Genomic DNA, 22,352 nt, shown 5'->3' with positions numbered 1-22,352 from the left:
GTCCGCCCACCTGTCCACCTGTCTGTCTGTCTGCCTGTCCGCCCGCCTGCCTGTCCGCCCGCCTGTCCACCTGTCTGTCTGTCTGCCTGTCCGCCCGCCTGTCTGCCTGTCTGTCTGTCTGCCTGTCCGCCCGCCTGTCTGCCTGTCTGTCTGTCTGCCTGTCCGCCCGCCTGTCTGCCTGTCTGTCTCTGTCCACCTGTCCGCCCGCCTGTCTGTCCGCCCGCCTGTCTGCCTGTCTGTCTCTGTCCACCTGACTGTCTGCCCGTCTGTCTGTCTGCCTGTCCGCCCGACTGTCTGTCCGCCCACCTGTCTGCCTGTCTGTCTCTGTCTACCTGACTGTCTGTCTGTTTGTCTGTCTGCCCACCCCCCTCTCTCTCTATCTACCTACACCCCATGATCCATCTCTCTCTCCCTCTGTCTCAGTCCCGAGCACCCCAGCTGCGCAGGCAGACACTTTGCAAAAGCAGCTGTTGATTGTGGGTGCGCAGCCGGACACTTTGAAGGGTTCCCAGCCAGCGCCGAGCACTGGGCCTCTGGCAGCTGGAGCCCTTTGCGCTGTCTCAAGCTGGGCTCCCTAGATCGTAGGAGGCTCCGGCCCCTGCTGCGGGGTGTGACCCCCCCCCCCCCCGAGCCAGTGCAGGGGCCGTTTCAGACCCTGCGGGGGTGAGGAGCGTTGTGTCAGCGATGGGGGGAGGGGGAGAGACCCAAGGGCTGGGGGGGCGGTACCCCCCGGCCCTATAGCCAAGGAGGCCCCTGGTGCGGGACGGGGGGGATCCCGGCAGTGCGGGGCGGGAAAGCCCCTGTGCTGTCCCTGTTGCCACATAACCAATAGCCGGGGCTCGTCCCAAGCCCCCCGAGGGCGCCGGGCCGGGGGCGGGGGGCGGGTGCCTTTCCCCGGGGAACCACGTCTTGGAAAGCCTGAGACCATCAAAAGTCCCTCTGCGAAAGCCGGGCTGGAAATTCCCCGCTCCGGAGCAGCCCGGGGGGGCGCGGCTTCCGGGAACCCAGCGGGATCCTCCTCTGAACATAGAGCAGCGCCCGGGCCGCTCATTCAGCGCCTGCCTCCCCGCGGGACGAGCCGAGCCGAGCCCGGCTGCTGCCCAGCGAGGGGTCCGGCCCCGGAGCCCCGGGGGTTCCCTGCAGCGCCATGGCGCAGCCTCTGCTCCCGCTCCCGCTCCTGGCCTGGGGCGCGCTGGCAGCTCTGGCAGGTAAGCGGCGACCGAGCCCCTCGCCCGCAGCCCCCGGCCCGGCCGGCCCCTGTCCCGCAGCCCCCCGGCCCGGCCGGCCCCTGTCCCGCAGCCCCCGGCCCGGCCGGCCCCTCGCCCGCAGCCCCCGGCCCGGCCGGCCCCTGTCCCGCAGCCCCCGGCCCGGCCGGCCCCTCGCCCGCAGCCCTGCCCGCCGCTGCCGGCCGCACCCTGGCACCACGGGTTTGGCTGAGTGGATCGTGGAGCAGAAGAGGGGTGCGTGCGTGTGTGTGTGTGACACTCCCCAATGTTATACACGGTGTGTGAGTCCCCAGTGCGTCTACAGTGTGTGTGTGTGGGGGGGGGTCTCTGTGTCCCTAGTGCATAGTGTGTGTGTGTGTAAAAGTCTCCAGACCCACAAGTCAGTTTCCACTCTCATGCACCCTGCTGTGACTATGCCCCCTCCCCTCCTCCGGAGTGACTCCGGATCGACGCCGGGAGCTGAGATTGGAATCTGCCCCGTGCGTGAGGCTGATGAAGGGGGCCTGCCTCCCAAGGCGAGGGAAGCGCTGCCCCCATTGGCTCGAGGAGTGTTTCACGCTCACTTTGCACCAGGGTCAAACTGCATGGTGGGGGGGGGGGATCCGCCCCTAAATGTCTGGGGGGTAGCTGGGGCCAGGTTCTGCGTGGATCCGGCGGAGGGGAGTGACCGCGCGCTGCAGAGAGAGAAACTGCTTTTCCTTCTCCTGGCCCACGCTGCAGGCCATTGCCCGCTGCCCGGGGCACGGACGGGGCAGGTCTCCGGGGGCTGGAGCGGGACATGAATAATTTAGGATTGTTAATTCTGATGCCAAACTCCGCAAAGCTCCCCTGGCCTCCAGAGTTTGTTTTCGCTAGAGCGAGCCCCAGAGTCCGGCCTGTGGAGTATTAAACCCAGCCCCTGGGCCGGGCCAGTTCTGCAGGGGGCTGACAACAGGGACACACTCGGCCCACGGTTTATTCTGTCATTGCCAGTTTCATCTCATGGGCTTTGTGCCCGGCTGGTGCTAATCAGCCTCGCTCCACCGAGCCGAGGGAGCTGGGCTGGTTCCCGCTAGCTGAGGAGCCGACCCTGGGGCTGGGGGAGCCGGTGAAAGGGGACACCAGGCTCCCCCCTGGGGATGAGTGTTTGGCTGGGGCAAGCGAGGGCTGGAATTCCTGTACCCAGCGGGCGTGGCTGGCCGGGGACGAGGCCGGGAATCCCCCACTCCCAAACGACTCAGTCCCAGGACTCGGCAGACGGGTGCAGAGCCGTGGGCCTCGCTCGGACCCCACTGCAGCCGAGGGCCGAGTGCGGAGATGAGGGGGCGCCTGGGGGTGTGCAGTGTTCAGCCACCTTCGCGGTAACCGAGAGAGAGACCCTTGGGCGCCGGCGGCGAAGGGCTGCGGGGAGCTGGGTGGGGATATTCTCCTGGGTCCCTGCAGAACCAGCCCCGGCCGAGCTCCTCCTGCCCTGGGAAAGGCGCCTGGTTCTCACCACCTGGTTCTCTGGAGGGCCGGAGCCCCTTTCCACTGCGCCTGGGGCCGGGAGCGAACCGAACCCGGGACTTTCCAGAGCCATCGCTCGCCCAGCGCCTGGCAAAGAGCAGCAGCGAGGTCCAGCCCCCCTCGGGCCGCAGCGCAGACCACCCGGCCCCGTCCAGCCAAAACGCCCTGTGCCTTGGCCAGGAGCCGTCCCCGCCAGGGAAAGGGGTCTCCAGGGCCTGAGCTCACCCACGTGGGCTGTGTGTCTCGCACGCTGCTTTGCCGGGAGTGTGTCCCAGGGGCGCAGCGTGACAGGGGTGTTTGCCGTTTCAGGGGCCGCGCATGGCTCGTTTGAGGTGAGCGTTTCGCCGGAAGCTGCCATGGTGGAGCATGGAGGGTCCGTCTGGATAAACTGCAGCCACACGTGCCAGGATCCTGGCGCCAGGGGCGGCCTGGAGACCTCGCTCACCAAAACCGATAGTAAAGGTGGACCCGGGTGGGCGGCCTTTTTCCTCGGCGGTATCACGGAGTGGGTGTCGGCCCCTCAGTGCTACTTCACCTGCAGTGGAGTTACGAGTGTGGTGGCTGCAAACATCTCCTCTTACCGTAAGTGCCGCCGGCTCCCAGCTGCCGTGGGCCTGGGGCGGCTTCTGTGCCACTGACACTGGTGCGGTGCAGCGCTGGAGGAAGGGGACAGTCGCTGGAGGACAGTAGGGTACAGAGCTGGGCTCCGGCCCCAGGCAGGGGACTGGCTGGCTCGGGGGGTGGGGCAGGGAACAGGCCTTTCCCCGCTGGGGACACCGGCTCCGCTCCATGAAGCCAGGCAGCACCTGCGGGTAGTTCCCCTCTGGCAGCCGTTGGGTGGGAGGAGTTGGGGGGGCTCAGTCCGGCTCCTGGCAGGGCAGGAATCCACATCCCAACCCCCTGCCCCACGTAGAGCCCTGCCGGCCGGTCAGCGAGTCTGAGCCTGGCTCTCGCCGCCAGCAGGGGCCCCTCCGGGGCAGGGCTCAGCCGGCCTGGGGCGCGGGGATGCACCTTCCAGGCTCTTCCCCCAGCGGCGCCTTTCAGCAGCACCCCGGTGACGGGATCCGATTAACCCACCTTCGGGTGCTTCCTCCTCTGGCTCCAGGGCCGCCGGAGCGGGTGGTGCTGGAGTCGCTCCCCGAGATGGAGCTGGGCCGGGCCTATAACCTGACGTGCTGGGTTCTGAACGTGGCTCCTGTCACGCACCTCACCGTGACCCTCCGCCAGGGGGGACGGACCCTGCACACGGAGACCTTCCAGAACCACACCGGGACCGGACCCGGCAACGTCACAGTGACCCACGAGATCACCCCTCAGCAACGGGACCACGGGCAGGAGATCACCTGCCACGCAGCCCTGGACCTGACGCCGCACGGGCCCCACTTCGAAAACAGCTCCTCCGCGGTGGAACTCAAGGGTTATGGTGAGTTCCCACACGCTCCATGTGCCAGACACACCACTCTGGGCACCAGAGACACACTCCATGTGCCATGCCCACTGCTCCTCCATGCACCAGAGACACCGTTCCATGCACCAGAGACACGCTCCATGTGCCATGCCCACTGCTCCTCCGTGCACCAGAGACACCGTTCCATGCACCAGAGACACGCTCCATGTGCCATGCCCACTGCTCCTCCATGCACCAGAGACACCGTTCCATGCACCAGAGACACACTCCATGTGCCATGCCCACTGCTCCTCCGTGCACCAGAGACACTGCTCTGGGCACCAGAGACACGCTCCATGTGCCATGCCCACTGCTCCTCCATGCACCAGAGACTCACTTTGGGTGCCAGACACACCACTCCGGGTGCTGGCGGTTCAGGGGACACAGGGGCTTTGCCTGACTGCCCAGCTCCCTGCACCCCCTGCTGACATTCACCCCCCAAAACGGGCCCCAAACGCTCTGTGGCCAGGATGGATTCCCTGCTGTCCTGGGCCTGTCGATGCCGGTCCCAGGTTGGGGGCTGAGATCTGTTCTCCCAGGTGGCCGAGATGTCCCCTTTGGGAGCTCCCCTAACGCAGACTGATGCGTCTCCTGCTCTTTACACAACTGCAGTGTGAGTCCCACGCACCCTGTTTGCGAGTCCCCCCCAGCCCCCCCAGGCCCAGCTGGGGCTGGCGTCTGACCCGCAGAACAGAGTGAGCACCCGTGGAGGGTCACAGCTATGTAAAGGGATGCCCCCCATCTCCCATGCCCTACATTGCCCAGTGCTGGGGGTGGGGGCCGGGGGTACTGTCTGAGCCCGGGGGGGGGGGGCCCGCCCACCCGTGAGAGGGAGGGTCCCTAGGGGGTGGGTTGTCTCACCCCCGCAACACGCAGTCGCTGTGGGGCTCGGCCTCGTGCGGCGTCAGGCTCCTGCTTCCCCTTCGGGGTGACGGTTCCTTCCCCTCCAGGTGCCTCGTCCCCTTCGGGGCTGGGCCTGGCCTGGCCGGAGCAGAGGAGGGCAGAGCGCTCTCGGGGCTGCTGCGGGGGTGTGGGGCGAGCAGGGTGTGGAATGGGCCCATCAGCTGGGGGCGGGGGGGGGATGGAGGGAGAGGTGTGGGGGGGCAGTCTGGGGAGGGACAGGACGGTAGAGGGGTGAGTCTGGGCAGGGGATGGACACAGCTGGAGGGGACAGTGGGGGGATGGAGACACGAGATGGGGAGAGGACTGGGGGCGGGGACCGCACGGGGCTGGATAACCAGGTTGGTAGTTCGATCGGGAGCAAACTGCATCTCAGCCCCCGTTGTCGCCGCGTCGCTGGATTTCCTCGCTGGGGCCCAGGCGGTTCCCTCTGCTGACGTTTCCCTCATGCCCCGCGATGGTTGTTCTCGCCCGCTGCAGATCTCCCAGAGCCCCAGCTCCAAACCTCCCGCTATATCGAGATGGGCACCAGGGAGCCCGTCCACTGTAGGGTGGCCGGGGTGTTCCCCGCCGCGGGAGAGGCCCGGTTCACCCTGTCCTTCGGGGGAGAGAGCCTGAACCTCACCGTCACCACGTCGGGCGACATGGCCGCCGCCGAGGGCGAGGTTTGGTCCCCGTCCCCGGGACAGCACCAGCTGAACTGCACCGTGACCGTGGGGCCCGTGTCCAGATCCGCAGGGCAGAGCGTTCTCGTTTACAGTGAGTGTCTGGGGGCTCCCGGCCGCGCCCAGAGCGGGGCCTGCCCAGATTTCGGCGTCTCGAGGGGCTCGGTGGGTGACGTCTGCACTGTGGGCCGGGCTGGCGCGGGGGCTGGGCAGATCTCTGTGGGTTCAGCTCCCGCGGGGGCTGGGTTCAGTTCACGCCGGTTCCTGCCCCTGGACTTTCCAGCGGAGTTTTCAGGCTGAAACTCGCCCCAAGCCCAGAGCAGAACTCAGCCCCCCCGGCCCGATTTCCCACGGGTCCCCCCGCACCAGATCCCCTCCCTGCTCCCACGCCCAGTCCTAGCCTGGCCTGGGACTCGTCCCCCGACAGCCCCTCTGGGGGGCTCTGACCTGGCTCCCCTTCCACACAGGCGCTCCCAACAAACCTCTGCCAGCGTGGCCGAGCGGCTGCGTAGCCCAGGCCAGGGAATTCCTGCCAGCGGCTCCAGAGAGTCAGAGCCGCGCTGGGCTGGAAGGGAGCGGGCGAGGCCACCGAGCCCCCCAGCCATGCGCAGACCGGGGTCAGTCTGCCCCCGGCCCGGCCTGCCCCGCTGGGGAGAGGCAGGTTCCTACCCTGACGCAGGGCATGAGGAGCGGGCGCTGCCAGAGAACGGAGCCCTCCCCGGCCGGAGCTGGAGGGCAGAGGTGGGGCGGGGGGGAGCCATGGGGATTTAGGTACCAGTCCATGTGTGGAGGAACGGGGCACCTGACTCCCATGGGATCTGGGCCTAACTCCGCTCGGGTCTGGGGGTTAACGAACGGCCCAGGTGTGTCCAGCCCCCGGCTGGCTTCGACCATCTCACCCGTCCGCTCTCGAGTGAAGTGTCCTGCCGGGGAGCCAGCGTGCGGCCCCTGGGAGGGGGATCAGCAGCCCGGGCCAAGCAGCAGCTCTGTCCTGGTCCCTTGCAGGTCTCCCCGAGCCTGTCCTGGAGGTGACTGAGTCCCGACCCGTCGTTAACAGCAGCGTGACCGTTACGTGCCGTTCCCCTGAGGCCGACCCCCAGGGCGTCCTGCTCCAGCTCAGCGACGCCAAGGGAGTCCTGGTCTCCAGCACCCCCGCCCAGCCCCGTGTGCAGCTCCAGCTGATGGCCAGCGAGGAAGACGACGGGAGGGAGTTCACGTGTGAAGCAAGGCCTGGCTCAGGCATCCCCGCCGTGAAACGCACGTCCGCCAGGCTCACTGTCCTCTGTGAGTAGAGGGGCCGCGGCTCTGTCGTCGGTGCTGCTCCGGCCCCGTCACCACCGGCCACGCTCTGCGCTCACCCCCTGCACTCAGGAAGCAACGACCCCTTTTCACATGTCCGCTGAGCCCCCCAGAGCCTCAGCCAAGGACTCGAACCCAGGGCTCCCAGCCCATCCTCCCGCTCCACTCCCACAAGCTTTTCTTCAGACGCACTCGGCTGGGACAGTGACTTTCCTTGTGCCTGTGACCTGGGGCGGCCATTCCTGTGCAGCAGAGGCCAGAGAAATGCACTGGGTCCAATCGGTTCTTAGCATTAGGGTGTCAGGGCCCCGTCGCGCCGGGCGCTGCCCAGACCCCGAGCCAGATCAGGGCCCCATTGGCTCAGACCCAGGGTCACTCCGGGCGGCCATGGCAGAGTCAGAGCCTGACCCCAGAGCTCCCCAGTCCAGGCTGTTGCCTTGCCCGCAGGGCCCCCTGTGCTGCCCCAGAGCAGGGCTGCTGGCGCCAGGCAGGGCGGTGGGGAGAGCCCAGCGAGGAGGCTCCTGTGGCAGGGGAGAGCCGCCGTCCTTGGCAGCAGCCTGGGGGGAGGGCAGGAGATGGGGCTACCTGGCACTGGGCAGCGTAACCAACCGCCCCCTCTCGCTTCCAGACGGGCCCAGGATGGACGACTCCGGCTGCCCCAGGGAGTGGATCTGGAAGGAGGGGACGGAGCAAAGCTTCTCCTGCCTGGCCCGGGGGAACCCAGCGCCAGCCGTGGAGTGCACGAGGGACGGGGTGTCCGTCAGCATCGGGGTGCAGCGGCAGGTCAGCAGAGAGGACGCCGGGACCTACCACTGCAACGCATCCAACGCGTACGGCTGGGCCAGCCGGGATGTGACCGTCCAGGTGGAGTGTAAGTGGCCTTTGGTGGAGCCTCCAGCAGGCGACCCGGAAGGGGGGATTCCAGAGCTCCAAGGGGATTTAGGAGCAAAAGTGAATGGGTCTCAGGTAAAACCCCATTGACTTTCCATGGGGTTTAGGAGCCCAAACACCCACCCCCAAGCCGTGGGGCTCAGTACGGGGATCCGGGCTGCCATTCTCTGCTCTGGCGTCCTGCAGGGGGTCAGACTGGCAGACCCCAGTGATCCCGTCTGGCCGGTCCATCGGTGGGGCTTGTGCTCTGCGGGCTTCGCCAGGGCACAACCCCCGCCCCCAGGCTCAGGGGGTGCGTCCTGGCATCACTCCCACCCCGGAGCGAGCGGGGATGGGTCCAGCGTCCTGCAGCCTGGCGGTTCTCAGGTTCATCTCTGTCCCAACTCCTCCTCCTCCTAATTATGTGTAATATGACAGAACAGCAACCGAGCTCCGGGCCCCGTCAGGCCGGGCGCTGCCCAGACCCCGGCCGAGCTCAGGGCCCCGTCGGGCCGGGCGCTGCCCAGACCCCGGCCAAGATCAGGGCCCCGTCGGGCCGGGCGCTGCCCAGACCCCGGCCGAGATCAGGGCCCCGTCGGGCCGGGCGCTGCCCAGACCCTGGCTGAGATCAGGCCCCGTCGGGCCGGGCGCTGCCCAGACCCGGCCGAGATCAGGGCCCGTCGGCCGGGCGCTGCCCAGACCCGGCCGAGCTCAGGGCCCGCCGGGCCGGGCGCTGCCCAGACCCCGGCCGAGATCAGGGCCCGTCGGCCGGCGCTGCCCAGACCCCGGCTGAGATCAGGGCCCCGTCGCGCCGGGGCTGCCCAGACCCGGCCGAGATCAGGGCCCGTCGGGCCGGGCGCTGCCCAGACCCCGGCCGACATCAGGGCCCGTCGGGCCGGGCGCTGCCCAGACCCGGCCGAGATCAGGGCCCCGTCGGCCGGGCGCTGCCCAGACCCGGCCGAGATCAGGGCCAGTCGGGCGGGGCGCTGCCCAGACCCCGGCCGAGCTCAGGGCCCGTCGGGCCGGGCGCTGCCCAGACCCGGCCGAGCTCAGGGCCCGGGCGCTGCCCAGACCCGGCCGAGCTCTGGGCCCGCTGGGCGCTGCCCAGACGAGCTCAGGGCCCGGGCGCTGCCCAGACCCCGGCTGAGATCAGGGCCCCGTCGGGCCGGGCGCTGCACAGACACAGCATGACAGTCCCTGCCCAGAGATCTCACCATCTAAAAGGCAGAGAGTGGCAGGGGAAACTGAGGCACTGAGCGGGTGAGGTACTTGCCCAAAGCCAGTGGCTGAGGGGGGTAGATCCCAGGTGTCCTGAGTCCCAGCCCACTGCCCACCCCACGAGGCTGAACCAGCTCTTAGTCCTGCTCAGCCTCGCTCCTTCTTTCACAGACTTCGACATCCTGCCGTTGGTCCTGGGGCTGGTCGCTGCGGCTGCTGCTGGGGCCGGACTAGCCGCGTGGGGCTACATGTACTATCGCTCCAAGAGAATCCGCAAGTACCGGCTCCGACAGCAGCAGGCCAAGCAGGCCAAGCCGGCCGAGCAGATGAGCCTGAATGGGGCCGCCCAGAACACACCTGCTGTGGAGCACAGCGTCTAGGCCTGGAGTGCAGGACCCGGAGCCCTGGGGCTCCTCGCTGCTGCTTTACCCTTCGCCCACGGGGCGGCCCCGTTAAGCCTTGGGATGCTGGGCAGTGCCAGGAGCCTGGCGGTTCATGGCCTCTGCGCTGGCAGCCCGGGGCCCTCCCTTGCACACCCCAGCTGCTCTCCGGAGAGGGAGGGAGGCGCCCGGAGCGGGGCAGACACCCCAGGACGTCCAGGGCTGGAATCTCCCATGTCCTTGGCCGGAGGGACGTCTGGCTGCAGCTGAGCTCTGCCCCGCTGGGGAAGCAGGTGGCTGGGAGCCCCCAGGCGCAGCAGGAAACACTAAGTCGGAACAGTTGTGCCGGGAGGGGAACGGCGATAACGGCTGCCTCTAACCACTTCTCCTAGCGATGGGGAAGGTGCCTCCGAGCCGCACACGAGCCCTGCCCCAGCTGGGGCCGTGGCCGCCCGGGGCGCGTGCGAAGGGACCCACGGGATCACTGTGAAAACGGTTCGACACTAACCAGACGGGCTTTGGGATCGCCGGGTCTGTGCACTGAGACGGGCCGGGGAGACCGTTACTTGGATCAGCTGAATCGCAAGACCCTACGTCCCCCCTCCCCCCCTGTATCCCCGGCCTCGGCGCAGACTCAGGGACACCAGGTCTCCCTCTCCTGTGGGGCTGAGCTGGGCGCGGCGTGGCAGGGAGCAGGGTCTGTGCTCCTCGGGCCGGGGCGGGAGGGGGCAGGAGGTCAATGACGTTAATAACTGGAAGGGAGAGACTCTGGCGGGGGGCGAAGGGAACTGTTCCCATGTTACAGGCAAACGTTGGTAAATTCCCCTGCGGGACTTTTCCGCCCCCGCGGCTCGTTTGTTGTTGTCGGGCTGGGGAGCAGCTGGCCCCGGAGCCGTCAGAGTTAAAGGGCCGGTGGCGTTTGCAGAGCGTCTCGGGGCCGGGATTGCCAGCAGAGCCCGGCGCGTTGGGGGGGCACGAAGACGCTCTCTGGCCAAACCAGCTGTTCTCGGGGCGCCTCGCTGGGGGCTGGCTCTGGGGAACCCCCCTCCCCCACGGACGGGGGCTGAGCCCCTGGGACAGTCCAGCCTTTCAGCACGTCACCCCTGTGCTGAGCCCAGCAGGTCAGGCCCGGGGCAGAGAACAGGAGCGACCAGCCCTGGAGGCTCTGCCATGCAGGGAACTGATCAGGGGCCCTGTGCTGGGGTGATCCAGGCCCCACGCTGCAGAGGAGGGTGGAAAAGCCCCCAGGGCTCCCGCCACACTGAGCTGGGGGAAATTCCCTCCCTCCCCCCACGCTGACAGCCCTGAGCGTGAGTCAGCCTCACCCGCCGGCAGCTGGAGGAAGGAGCAGCTCAGAGCCTGGCCCAGCCCCGCCGGCGTCCCGCCAGCTAATGCCCATTTGGCACTGGGGTAAGTAACGGCACACGCTGCAAGGCAGAGACCCGGCCCAGTGACGCCCTGGAGCCCCGGGCGCCTGGCAGCTGCCGCACGACGGATCACAAGCCGCGCAGAGGCCTGGAGAGAAGGGAGCGTTGCCGAGTGGGGAGATTGTCTACCTGGGTTGAGCCAGGAGCTAGAATCACGGAGAACCCAGCGCAGGCCGGCTAATGAGAGGGAGGCTGTAACGTGCCTGCTGGTGCAAATAAAGGATGGAAATATTGTCAGTGTGACCCACCAGCTCCCGTGCGGTTACTGGGGCGGGTGGCCGGAGCTGCTCAGAACAGTGGTCCTGGCACCCACGCAAGAGTGACCCGTAGCAGGTCACATTACACAGAGCCCACAGCCGAGATCAGGGCCCCGTCGGGCCGGGCGCCGCCCAGACCCCAGCTGAGATCAGGGCCCCGTCGGGCCGGGCGCCACCCAGACCCCAGCCGAGATCAGGGCCCCGTCGGGCCGGGCGCCGCCCAGACCCCAGCCGAGATCAGGGCCCCGTCGCGCCGGGCGCTGCCCAGACCCCAGCCGAGATCAGGGCCCCGTCGGGCCGGGCGCTGCCCAGACCCCAGCCGAGATCAGGGCCCCGTCGCGCCGGGCGCTGCCCAGACCCCAGCCGAGATCAGGGCTCTTGCATTACAGCCGAACTCACGTTTCTATAAATCTATAAACCTGTTACACTAAACCAAATACCTGAACGCTAAGAAAAGCTAGATCTAGGCAAGCCAGCGGGTTAATCCTATAGGCTACGTGTCCCCCCTTTGACGGGGTGGTTTGCAACAATGAACCCCGTCACATAGGTACAGATGCAGGGGGTTACATATCTGTGGGGACAGTTTTAATGCCAGTTTCCCTTGGTTGGGTGGAGGAAGGTGATTATAAAGCTGGTATTCTGTACCCTGGCTCGTTTCTGGAGTGGGCACCATCTATACATATTCATTAGCCTTAACATCTGGTGCCCAGGTAGGGCACTGCTTGGCCTGGTTAGATAGGTCAGGGGGTTGCATATTGACCTGCTAAGCACAGGGTTGTGAGTTCAATCATTGAGGAGCCATTTAGGGATCTGGGGCAAAAATCTGGGGAGTAGGCCTGCTTTGAGCCGGGGGTGGGACTGGATGACCTTCTGCTGCAGGCAACCTAAAACATGGAAATTAATTGCACTTCCTTGGCTAATAACCCATCCTTTTAAGCCAATTTTTTTCCCAGGAGTCATTGCAGGCTCATGCCCCTCATTCATTAACTGGGTAAGAGCGTGTTTGGCTTTGTCCATATCGTTAGTAGTTTGTATGAGGTGGTTCTTCTTAGGAGCCAGTAATGACGTTAACTGTAACCCTGGTGGGGGGGTGCAGACACGAAAGCTGGGTGTTCGTTGGATAGTTAAATGCTGCTAGGCTGGGTTGGACTGGCTAATGGTGAGGTTTTCAAGAGTGGGAATCGGGGGAACAGCTTGGGTGCCTGTTGTCTTCAGGGTGTGTAGAGCCTCCACTCAGTCCAGTAGAGTGCGATTGTGAAGCTTTGTAACTTTTCAGTCAGTGCTAGTGGGATCATTACGTTCTGTAACCGTTTGCAGCCTTTGTAACGGTTAGTCGTTGTTAGCAGAGCCTTTTACAGCTTGTAACTTCTGCAAGCTTTGTAACCTTTTCGGCTACCACGTGTATAAGCTCAAAGCTTTGCAATATTCCACCCCGCGATCAGGGAGAGTGAACAAGGGCGTGTGTGGGGGACTGGGCGGAGAGGAAGTGCAGGGAGAAAGGAGCCTGGAGCCAGGTGGCTCTGATGCAATCCGCCCTGAGAAGGCGATCACGGGGTGCTGTAAAGAAAAGAACAACCTCCTAGGGTGACCAGTTGTCATGATTTTAAAGGGACCGTCCCGATTTTTGGGTCTTTTTCTTATATAGGCTCCTATTACCCCCCACCCCCATCCCGATTTTTCACACTTGCTCTCTGGTCACCCTAGAACCTCCCCACCGCGGCCCATGGAAACTTCTTAAAAAGTTCTTTCATCCGGCCCTCGTGGCTGCCGGCCAAAGGTGGGGCCGGGAGGGGAGTGGGCAGGACCGAGTCACATGCTCCTCCCCCCAATGTCGCTCCATCCCGCTGCTCCTGGGACCCTCCCTGGGCATTCACCTCGGGCAGCTCGGCTCCGTGCTGGCGGAGCCGTGGAGGAGAGACCCGTGCAGCCACGCTGCCGGCTGTCTGCTGCAGGAGTCCCCCTCCGCTGCTCCCATTGGCTGGGGGAGAGGGCAGGGCTACCATCACTAGTCGCCGGGCAGAGTCAGCCAGGGAGGCAGCGTCACTAGTCGCTGGCGTGAGGCCAAGGTTGCGAGGGAAAAGGGTGGTAAACAGGCCAGGAGGTGGCGTGACCACCATCTTCAGCGATGTTATTGGCCTGCTGGGAGGATTTGAGGCCTGGCACTGGCCCTGAGGTAAATTGAGACCCCTGGGTTAACCAAATCAAGAACATCTCCCTGTTTGTACAGGAAATCAGTTCCCAATAGGCAACTCCTTGACTCTGCTAATTTCATCAACGCAAAGGTCTGAACCTTTCCTAGGTGACCTCTCTGTACTTCAGCGGGTTTAGAAAGTGTGGTAACAACCTGATCGCTTGCAAAAACTGAAAGCGTTTTTGTACAACCTGATGACAGAGAAGAGGATCTCGGATCCTTGCCGTGGACAATGCTAATTGCTGCCCCACTATCTATAATAAAATTCTGGGGCGGCCCCCTACCACTGCAGAGACTGTGGGTCTCCTGCTTGCATCCCTGCCTAACGGGGCTATGACTACGCTCGGGGCCGGTTGGCGTCAGGCCGAGTATCTGTAGCGTATGCAAACAAATAATCGACGGGTTCTCCTTCTAGCTCTTCGGACGCAGCCAGCTCTGGCAGAGGAGAGGCTGTTACCGGAGAGAAGGAAATGGGTCAACGGAGGCCACCGGCCGGCTCAAGGGTGCTGGGTCTTGGCCTTCCAGCATCGGCTTGGAGTTCCAGCCTCAAGCATCTGCTACATCATTACAATGGAGTCCTCATCTCTGTGGGGAGGCCGTGACTTGGGTCTCTGCAGGCGTGAATTGTTCTGGGCGGCATCTGAAAAGAAAGGAACACGCTCCCGGGGGTCCAACCACATAACCCTGTGGTGGGGCACGCCCACTCGAAGGGCCAGGATTATTACGTGGGGGAGGGGCATTTTGCCAAGGGTGGTACCTAGGGAAGGTAACCCTGGGGGTCCCCCAGTCCTCACGGTGCGATCAGCTCGTGGTTCCTGAAGTATTGCAACACAGGCTCCTATTTTAGGGCCTCCCTGAGAATACACCTTGGCCAGTAAGGCTAATGCCTCCTTCAAAGTCGTGCCATCAGTTATACGCATGGTAACCCTTGCTGCAAATGGGGAAGAGAGTTATTGACCAACAAGCTAACGTACAGTGGCTCATCTGTTTCCTTTTTCATGTGACTGTGCCATGCTGCCCTTAACCACAGGTGAAATTGATGGCGGGACTCATTAGGTCTCTGCTTTAGATTAGACAAGATGGTCACTCCAGCTTGCCCCAGATGCTGATTATGTTCCAACAGGGCTACTGTGTCTTTAAAAGATCTCTCTCCTACCCTAAACGCAGGTGGCAAAGTTCTCCCTAATGCTCGATTCACTGTGAGTCGTAAGATTTTAACCCAATCTTTCTTGGTAAGCCAAACACTTCTGCTGTTTCTTGTAGACGTTGTGCATGCATTGCAACCGATTTAATCCTCCATCATCCCTACTTGCTTAGCTACCAGATCTAGGGTCTTAATATCTGTAACAACTGCTACAGGGCAATCAGAATTAGAATCTGAGGATCTTCTCTCCGGATCGGGATCTGGGCTGGAATCTATAATTTCTATGTTTTGACTTCTCCTACCCAAATCCACATTTTCCTCTTCAGAGTGATCAGAACTTTCCTCTGGAAATAATCCTGGATGAGCAGGGTAACTTTCCATAAACCCTGTAAGTCCTACACTCAAGGCATCTCCACACTGATGCAGGACCTCTCTCAGTCCGTTAAGATCTGGTGTAGCAGGGTGTTCTACCAGTACACCAGGCGACCAGCATATACCAAGGGGGTGTAGAGAGTCCATGAAATCCTAGGGATGTAGGCAACCTTGATGATCGCCCAAATGCCAATAAGTGTCCACTCAAAGGGGCTGGGTCTCCTGATCTATCTGGTGCCAATGTAACATTGGGTGGAGGAGCAGGAATGGCATCCCTGGTTGTTGTATCTCTCTCTGTTGTAACCTAGAGATCACTACAGCACAGGCACTAGCTACTCGTGACACTTGTGACACCGCCTCTCCTAGTCCCTGAACAATCGCAGTCTCTAAAGGCACTGCCTCTTCTCTATTGGGGCGGACACTAAGAGGAGAGGAGATCTCCTCCCCCTTTGCTCTGCTCATCTCATCCTTTACATCGCTAGTGGCCTCCTCTACTTAACTTCACCTCTTGTGATGCCACCCTGGGACTTCCTTTTCCTATCTGCAGACTGCTAGTAGCTTCTGCACCACCAACTTCCTCTCCTGACTCCCGTTGGCTCCTGAGACTCGATCTCCAGCTCCGCTCCTAAAGGTACCGTATCAGCCTGAGCGAACTCTCTCGCCCTCCTTCTAGTAATTGGCCTGCAGGTTTCTCTCTCTCCGTCAGTTCCACCATGCCAGTAGGGATGGGATCCGATTCCTTGTCCTCCTCTAACGCTTCTCCCGTTGTTTCCAACTCTTTGATTCTTTCCAACAGCCGACCTCGGTCTGATTTATACCATCCAGTGATTTTAATCTGGCAGCCACTCGCTCTTGCCAACAACGTGCTTCTTCTCCTGCTGCCTGTACCTGGTACCTAGACTCTTCTAATGTTTTCTCTAACTCCTGCTTGTTTTGGAAAAGCGCTGACCGCTCCCTGACACTGCATGGAGCTGATTTGTTAAATCCTGAATAACTTTCCTCCCTCAGCCAAAGTTTGCTGGGCTTTTCTGAGTAACTAATTTTTTATTCAGTTACTTTCCCAGCGAACTATAAGCCACAAGCAGACATTCAAGAGCTATTTCCGTTACCAGTTTAGCCTTTTTTTTCTGCTCTGTTTCTACATCAAACACCTCACTCACAAACCCCCCCGGGTTACAATGCTCAGAGATCATCTCACTATTCCTCAGCTGTTTAAACCTTCTCCATGTTCCTGAATGTCTTTTCTGGCAAAGTTTTCTAAACTCAGACTGCGGGTAACTCCAACAAACTCTGCTCTTGCGCTTGCTCCACTCACCTTAACAATAACACAGAACTCAGTTCAATTCTAAAACGTCCCTGTTGACCTGCCTGTATAATGAACACGCTGCTGTTCTTTACTCTGAAAACTGCAGGCTCCCTTCACAGAAACCACAGGAAACACCCCCCCCCCCCAAACCGGTTTTTACACTTAGTTCAATTAGTCCCAAGTAAACGATAGAGGGGAGGGGGCGCATTCCCCTCTCTTCCCTCGATGGCTCGTAGCTGATCGAGAGGTCTCTTTTCCCGTCGGGGCCTGCCAAAAAGCTGGGGGAAACTGAGGCATGCAGCTCAGACGTGCAGCCTGGGAGAGCTGAGGGGACTGAAATAAGGTAGCTCGAACTGTACAAGTTCTGAGTTACTGCGGCCTCTTGGCGGCAATTAATACATAGATTGATCAACGCCCCCGCCACTGCTAGCGTGGGTCATCAGGCCCAATGCTACTGCTAATATCTTACGCGTAGCATTTGTTCTAACTCAGCCTTCAGCAAAGCCCCTTAAACGCGCGTATCACTTTAAATAACAACACGGTTACTCTTTATCTTGCAAGATTAAATTCAAAACCTCTGAGCTAAAACGTTAAGTCCAACCACGTAAACAGGAAGCAGTCACCGGAAATCAGGTTCCTGTGCTCTTAAGAGTGAGTGAGCAAGACACAGAATCTTGCTCTAACTCTGTACTTATGCCTCAGGTGAGAGTCTCAGGGGTCTGAAGAGGCCTGGAATCCCCTGTCAGACACACCTGGAGTTTCCTGCCTGGCTTGCTGGTCTGTTGCCTGATTTAGGAGGTTAATCATATGAATTTGGATCGTGTGGGTTTCAGGCTCACCAGTCTGTTTCAATAGAAGATAATACGGTTCTTGGCCCGAATCAGGCTCCACAGAATTTACAAAGGGCCCTCGGGGGGATGACAGGAAGCTCCCACTGAGACAAATAGAGCCGTAAAGACGTTCTATTAAGAGAACTGAAGTAGTAATGAAATGGTAAAATAACCAGAGTTACAAAGTTACGCTTGTGTTGCTGCTATTCAGAAGATACGATGGTGTTGCGGTGTTATGTGCTGCAAAGCTTTGGGTGACACTCACACCCTTCCTTGGTAACCCGGTGGTGAGAGACACAGGCCCAGCCTCGCCGCGGGGGTTCTTGAGGGAGGGGGCAGAGCTTAGAAGAAGCTGGAGCTAAGAGTGAACTTCGAGTTTACTTAACTGACTTACAGTGCAAAGGAAAACCCACCACACAGAACTCAGAGCAAACGCTGTGGGAAAGCAGCTTCGCCCAGTCCCCTTGGAACTGAGAATCTGCTGGGGAAACCAGCCCAGGCCCCCTCTAGCCAGGCCCTTTGTATAGGGGCCAGGTGCCCGGCCCCTCCCCCTGGGCCCAACCTTCAGTTCTCACCCACAACAGTGTTAGGGTCTCGTACGCCATCGGCTGGTCTGTCTGTGCGCATTGATGACATGTACAGACAGATTAATGACAGTAGATCGCACACACACACACACACACACACACACACACACACACACTATTTTTGTTCTCCCGGTTATTTCGGTTCTTGCCTGGTGGGGCACCGGTTCAGTCTGAGGGTACAGACTTGCCCCCCCCCCCCCGTGCAATTCTACCGTTATCTGTCTCTCTGGGTGAAAGGCCCCAGACACGGCTGCTAACTTTGCCTGAGCTCAACATACAGGATCTGGCCTGTAGGGCTCTTGCATTACAGCCGAACTCACGTTTCTATAAATCTATAAACCTGTTACACTAAACCAAATACCTGAATGCTAAGAAAAGCTAGATCTATGCAAGCCAGCGGGTTAATCCTGTTGCCGGCACAAAAAGGCCTGAGGCTACAGCAACAGTGATTCGTTGCCCGGAGTGCCTTGCTCCAATTAGACACACCAGGGTGGAGAAGCAAAAAAGGTTTATTTGAGATCTCAAAGCGCAGGATGCTTGGAGGCACACACCTCAGATCAAGCACACTCCAGACAAGCAGCTCTCTGTCTTTATACATGATCTTAGCTAAGCATGTCTATTACCCCCAATGCCCAGCTCCCCCCTCCCCCCCCCTTCTCCCTCCTTTTCAGTTCCCATACAGCAAATACATTATGAAGCAGCAATTACTCTAGGCAGGTTAGATCATACTTGGCAAAAAACATATTATCTCGTTAGTAACTTTTCTTGACCGGTCATTCTGTTTCACTCCCTTTAGCCAGGTGCAAGCAGGCTGTATAATTGCCTCCTGGTACTGATAACTAGTTGCCACACATTCCATTCTTTCCATCTAGCCTGTGGAGTTAATTAAAGTTTAAACATGGAAGCGGTTCAGACAAGCAGAGGCCTAATACAGGGAGCCTTCATTGGCACTGTCATTTTCCACCCCTCTGTCAACACTGGGTCATGCCTGGTGCCACCAACAATTCCCTCCTTTGAGAATACTCAACAAACCTTTGGCTGAGTGTTCTCATATACTGTGGACAAAACATAATTGAGTTCTATGGAGCTGGGGCTGTCAATGAGAGGGTACATAGGGACCTTCGGGGCACGGGGGGTACAAAGTTTACGGAGGAGCAGTTAGAGAGATTAAACTCTTGGGCAAAGCAAATCTTCAGGTTCTCATACGTATTTGACTCTAATTTGTTAGGGGTTCCCCTCCATCCCGCATGTGCCTGGGGAGAAACGGGAGTCAACGAGAGGAGTGTTCCCATAGCAAAGAGTAACATTGTGGCAAACCCTAGGCCTGGATCCATACTGGGCCAGTGATCCTAAGGCCTAACAATTACAATTCCCCAAATATCCACAAAATTACTACTACTAGCAACAAGCAGATTAAAAACAAAAGGGACCAGGCCCACAGGTTAGGCTGGCCCTGTGAAAATAAACACAGCCAACGCTCAGAGTGTTCACGGGGAGTGCGCTGTAACTGTCCAAAGGGGTCACAGGGCATTCCCAGCAGGCCTTACTGTCGCCTGAATAACAGCTTAAGTCCCAGATCGTCGTTGGCAGTCTTCTCCGCAGGTTGGACGGTCCACCGTTCAGGAGCTGGCACTGCTTTCACACGGGAGTAGTGGATCCAGTTCTTGTATCCCTCGACCTTTGCTGCTGTGTGGGTGATCAGCAGGACGGTGTGAGGTCCCTTCCACTTCTCTTGGAGAGGCTCGTCCTTCCAGGTACGAACGAACGGAGTCACCGGGCTGCAGGGAGTGGACAGGGGCATCCAGTGGGAGAGGCTGCAAATCTTTGGTATACCTGTGGAGAGAACAGAGAACAGCAGACAGAGAGCACATGTACTGAGATAAGAAACCGCAGCCTACCTCCCACTCCCCTAACAGAACCGGTGTACCATTCATAGGCCATGCCCTCCCAAACATAATCTCGAAGGGCCTAAGCCCTAACCTGCCCTTTGGGAGAGCACGAACTCGGAGCAAAACAAGGGGTAAGGCATCAGGCCACCGAAGAGAAGCCTCTTGGCAGACCTTTGAGAGATGCCGCTTGAGTGTCTGATTAGTACGTTCCACTACTCCACTGGCCTGTGGTCGCCATGGAGTGTGGAGCTTCCAGGTGATCTGTAGAACATCCAAAATCCCCTGAATGACTTGCGATGTGAAGTGTGTTCCGTTGTCAGATTCCATCCACTGGGGGAGTCCAAAGCGAGGAATGATCTCCTTGACAAACTTGAGAGCTACCGTTCTGGCAGAGTTGTTACGGCATGGGAAGGCTTCAGGCCATCCGCTGAATCGATCCACCATGACGAGGAGGTACCTGAACCCTTGGGTTCGGGGGAACTCAGTGAAGTCTACTTGCCACACCAATCCTGGCCCTGGGGTAGGTTCCAGAGTGGCTGGTGGCACTGACACTCCTGGTCGAGGGTTGTTCTTTTGACAGACTAAACACTCAGCCTGTACCTGGGAAGCCAGGGATCTTAATCCAGAGGTTAGAAAATACTTACTCATAAGCTGGGTGAGAGCCTCCCTTCCAGCGTGAGTGGTCTGATGTAGTTTCTGTAGTACTGGCCGTATTAGGCTTTTAGGTAGGAGGATTTTTCCTTCTGTGGAGTGGAGCCATCCCTCCTTTTCCTGGAGCCCAAGGGAGTCGGCCAGATTCCTTTCTTCACGAGAGTACTGAGGGGCTGGGAGCTCACCCACTGATGGGATGAGGGCATGCACATGGGCCTCCTCAGCTTCCAATGGTTCCAGGGTGGCAGCCCGCTTGGCTTCCCTGTCGGCCCTGGCGTTGCCCTTGGCTATGTCCTGGTCTTCTCGTTGATGAGCTTTGCAGTGCACCACTGCTACCTCTGAGGGGAGCTGCACCGCTTCCAGAAGCCGGAGAATCTGTGTCCCATGCTTGACCGGGGACCCCTGAGCTGTAAGCATTCCTCTTTGCTTCCAGAGACCTGCATGAGCATGTAGCACTCCAAAGGCATATCTGGAATTAGTAAAAATGTTAACTCTTTTTCCTTTTGACAGTTAGAGTGCACGGGTTAAAGCTACCAATTCAGCCAGCTGGGCTGACGTTCCGGCAGGCAAACTTTCCGCTTCCACAGTTTCGTGGAGAGTTACAACAGCGTAGCCAGCCCTCCTTTGTCCGTCTGTAACAAAGCTGCTGCCGTCAGTGTACCACTCATAGTCTGCATTGGGGAGTGGCTGATCTTTTAAGTCTGGACGGCTGGAGTACTGGGCATCTATGATTTCTAAACAGTCATGTTCCTGCTCCTCTGTTTCTGGCAACATAGTGGCTGGGTTGAGGGAGGGGCAGGTCTGCAGGGTAACTTCAGGATTTTCTAGGAGTTTAGCCTGGTACCGAGCTACCCGAGCCTGCGTGAGCCAGAGACCACCCTTAGTGTCCAGCAGGGCTTGGACCATATGAGGGGTATACACCTGCACAGTTCCCCCCAAAGTCAGCTTCTCTGCTTCACCAAGCACTAGGGCAGTTGCCGCGACAGCTCGCAAGCAAGCTGGCCACCCCTTGGCAACTTGATCCAGTTGTTTAGAGAAATATGCCACAGGACGTTTCCAAGTGCCTAATAATTGAGTAAGCACCCCTAGAGCCACTCCCTTCCTTTCATGCACATACAGTTGAAACGGCTTAGAAAGGTCAGGCAGGCCGAGTGCCGGGGCTTCCATTAGCTTTCTCTTTAATACTTTAAATGCCTTGTCAGCTTCTGAGGACCAGTGAAAGGGGTCGTGATCCATTCCCTTAACACATTCATACAAGGGCTTAGCCCACAGTCCAAACTCTGGGATCCATATTCTGCAAAAGCCTGCCATGCCCAGAAAAGCCCTGAGCTGTTTACGATTGCTTGGGACAGGAATTTGACAGATTGCTTCCTTCCTCTCATTTGAAAGCTGTCTCTCCCCCTGTCTTATGTGAAATCCTAAGTACTGTACTTCTGAGAGGGCAATCTGAGCCTTGCTCTGAGCTACCCGGTATCCTCTGAGTCCAACAAAGTTCAGGAGGCTCACAGTGGCGTGGAGGCAAGGGGTTAATCCCACCGCCCCTATTAACAGGTCGTCAACATACTGCAGGAGGAGAATCCCGTCTGGAGTATTCCACTCCTCCAGGTCTTTGGCCAGAGCCTGGCCGAACAGCGTGGGGGAGTTCTTAAATCCCTGGGCTAACACAGTCCAGCAAAGCTGCCTTTTAACCCTTCGGTCGTCTTTCGACTTGAAGGAGAAAATCTCCTGAGATTGTGTGTCGACCGGAATTGTGAAGAAAGCATTTTTCAGGTCTAGGATCGAAAAGTGGGTGTACTGCCCTCCTATAGATGCCAATAGTGTATAGGGGTTTGGAACAAGGGGGTGCAGAGTCTTAACCCGTTCATTAACTGCCCTCAGGTCCTGGACCAGCGATAGGTGTCATTGGGCTTTCGAACAGGCAGGATGGGGGTGTTCCAGGCTGACTGGCATTCTCACAGTACCCCGTACTTCAGAAACTGATTTATAGTTTCCTGCAGCCCTTCTCTGGCCTCCCTCTTGATCGGACACTGCTTGATCCGCACCGGACCTTTTCCTGGCAGGAGCTGAACCTTAATGGGGGTGTGATGTGCTGCCTTTCCTGGGACCCCCGATGCCCATACTAGAGGAAAAACCTGGTCCTCCCACTGGCTCCACTCTGGGGCTTGCATGGCTGAGGGCTCAACTGCAAGAGTCATTATCCAGGCATTC

At 59.9% G+C, this 22,352-nt stretch overlaps 1 protein-coding gene across 1 annotated transcript in view; it reads left to right on the top strand.

Moving 5' to 3' along the window:
• Positions 1 to 978: 978 nt before the first annotated feature.
• LOC120390975 (intercellular adhesion molecule 1-like) overlaps positions 979 to 22,352 on the top strand; it is a 57,730-nt gene continuing 36,356 nt past the window's right edge. The window contains exons 1-3 of the mRNA XM_039514116.1: positions 979 to 1,208; positions 3,021 to 3,293; positions 3,817 to 4,134. Coding sequence (XP_039370050.1) covers positions 1,148 to 1,208; positions 3,021 to 3,293; positions 3,817 to 4,134 — 652 coding nt within the window. The 5' untranslated portion in view covers positions 979 to 1,147. The remainder of the gene's footprint in view (positions 1,209 to 3,020; positions 3,294 to 3,816; positions 4,135 to 22,352) is intronic.

The sequence above is a fragment of the Mauremys reevesii genome, linkage group 25, assembly GCF_016161935.1.
Source record: "Mauremys reevesii isolate NIE-2019 linkage group 25, ASM1616193v1, whole genome shotgun sequence".
Taxonomy (NCBI): domain Eukaryota; kingdom Metazoa; phylum Chordata; order Testudines; family Geoemydidae; genus Mauremys; species Mauremys reevesii.
This window is presented reverse-complemented; position numbering and strand designations above follow the sequence as displayed.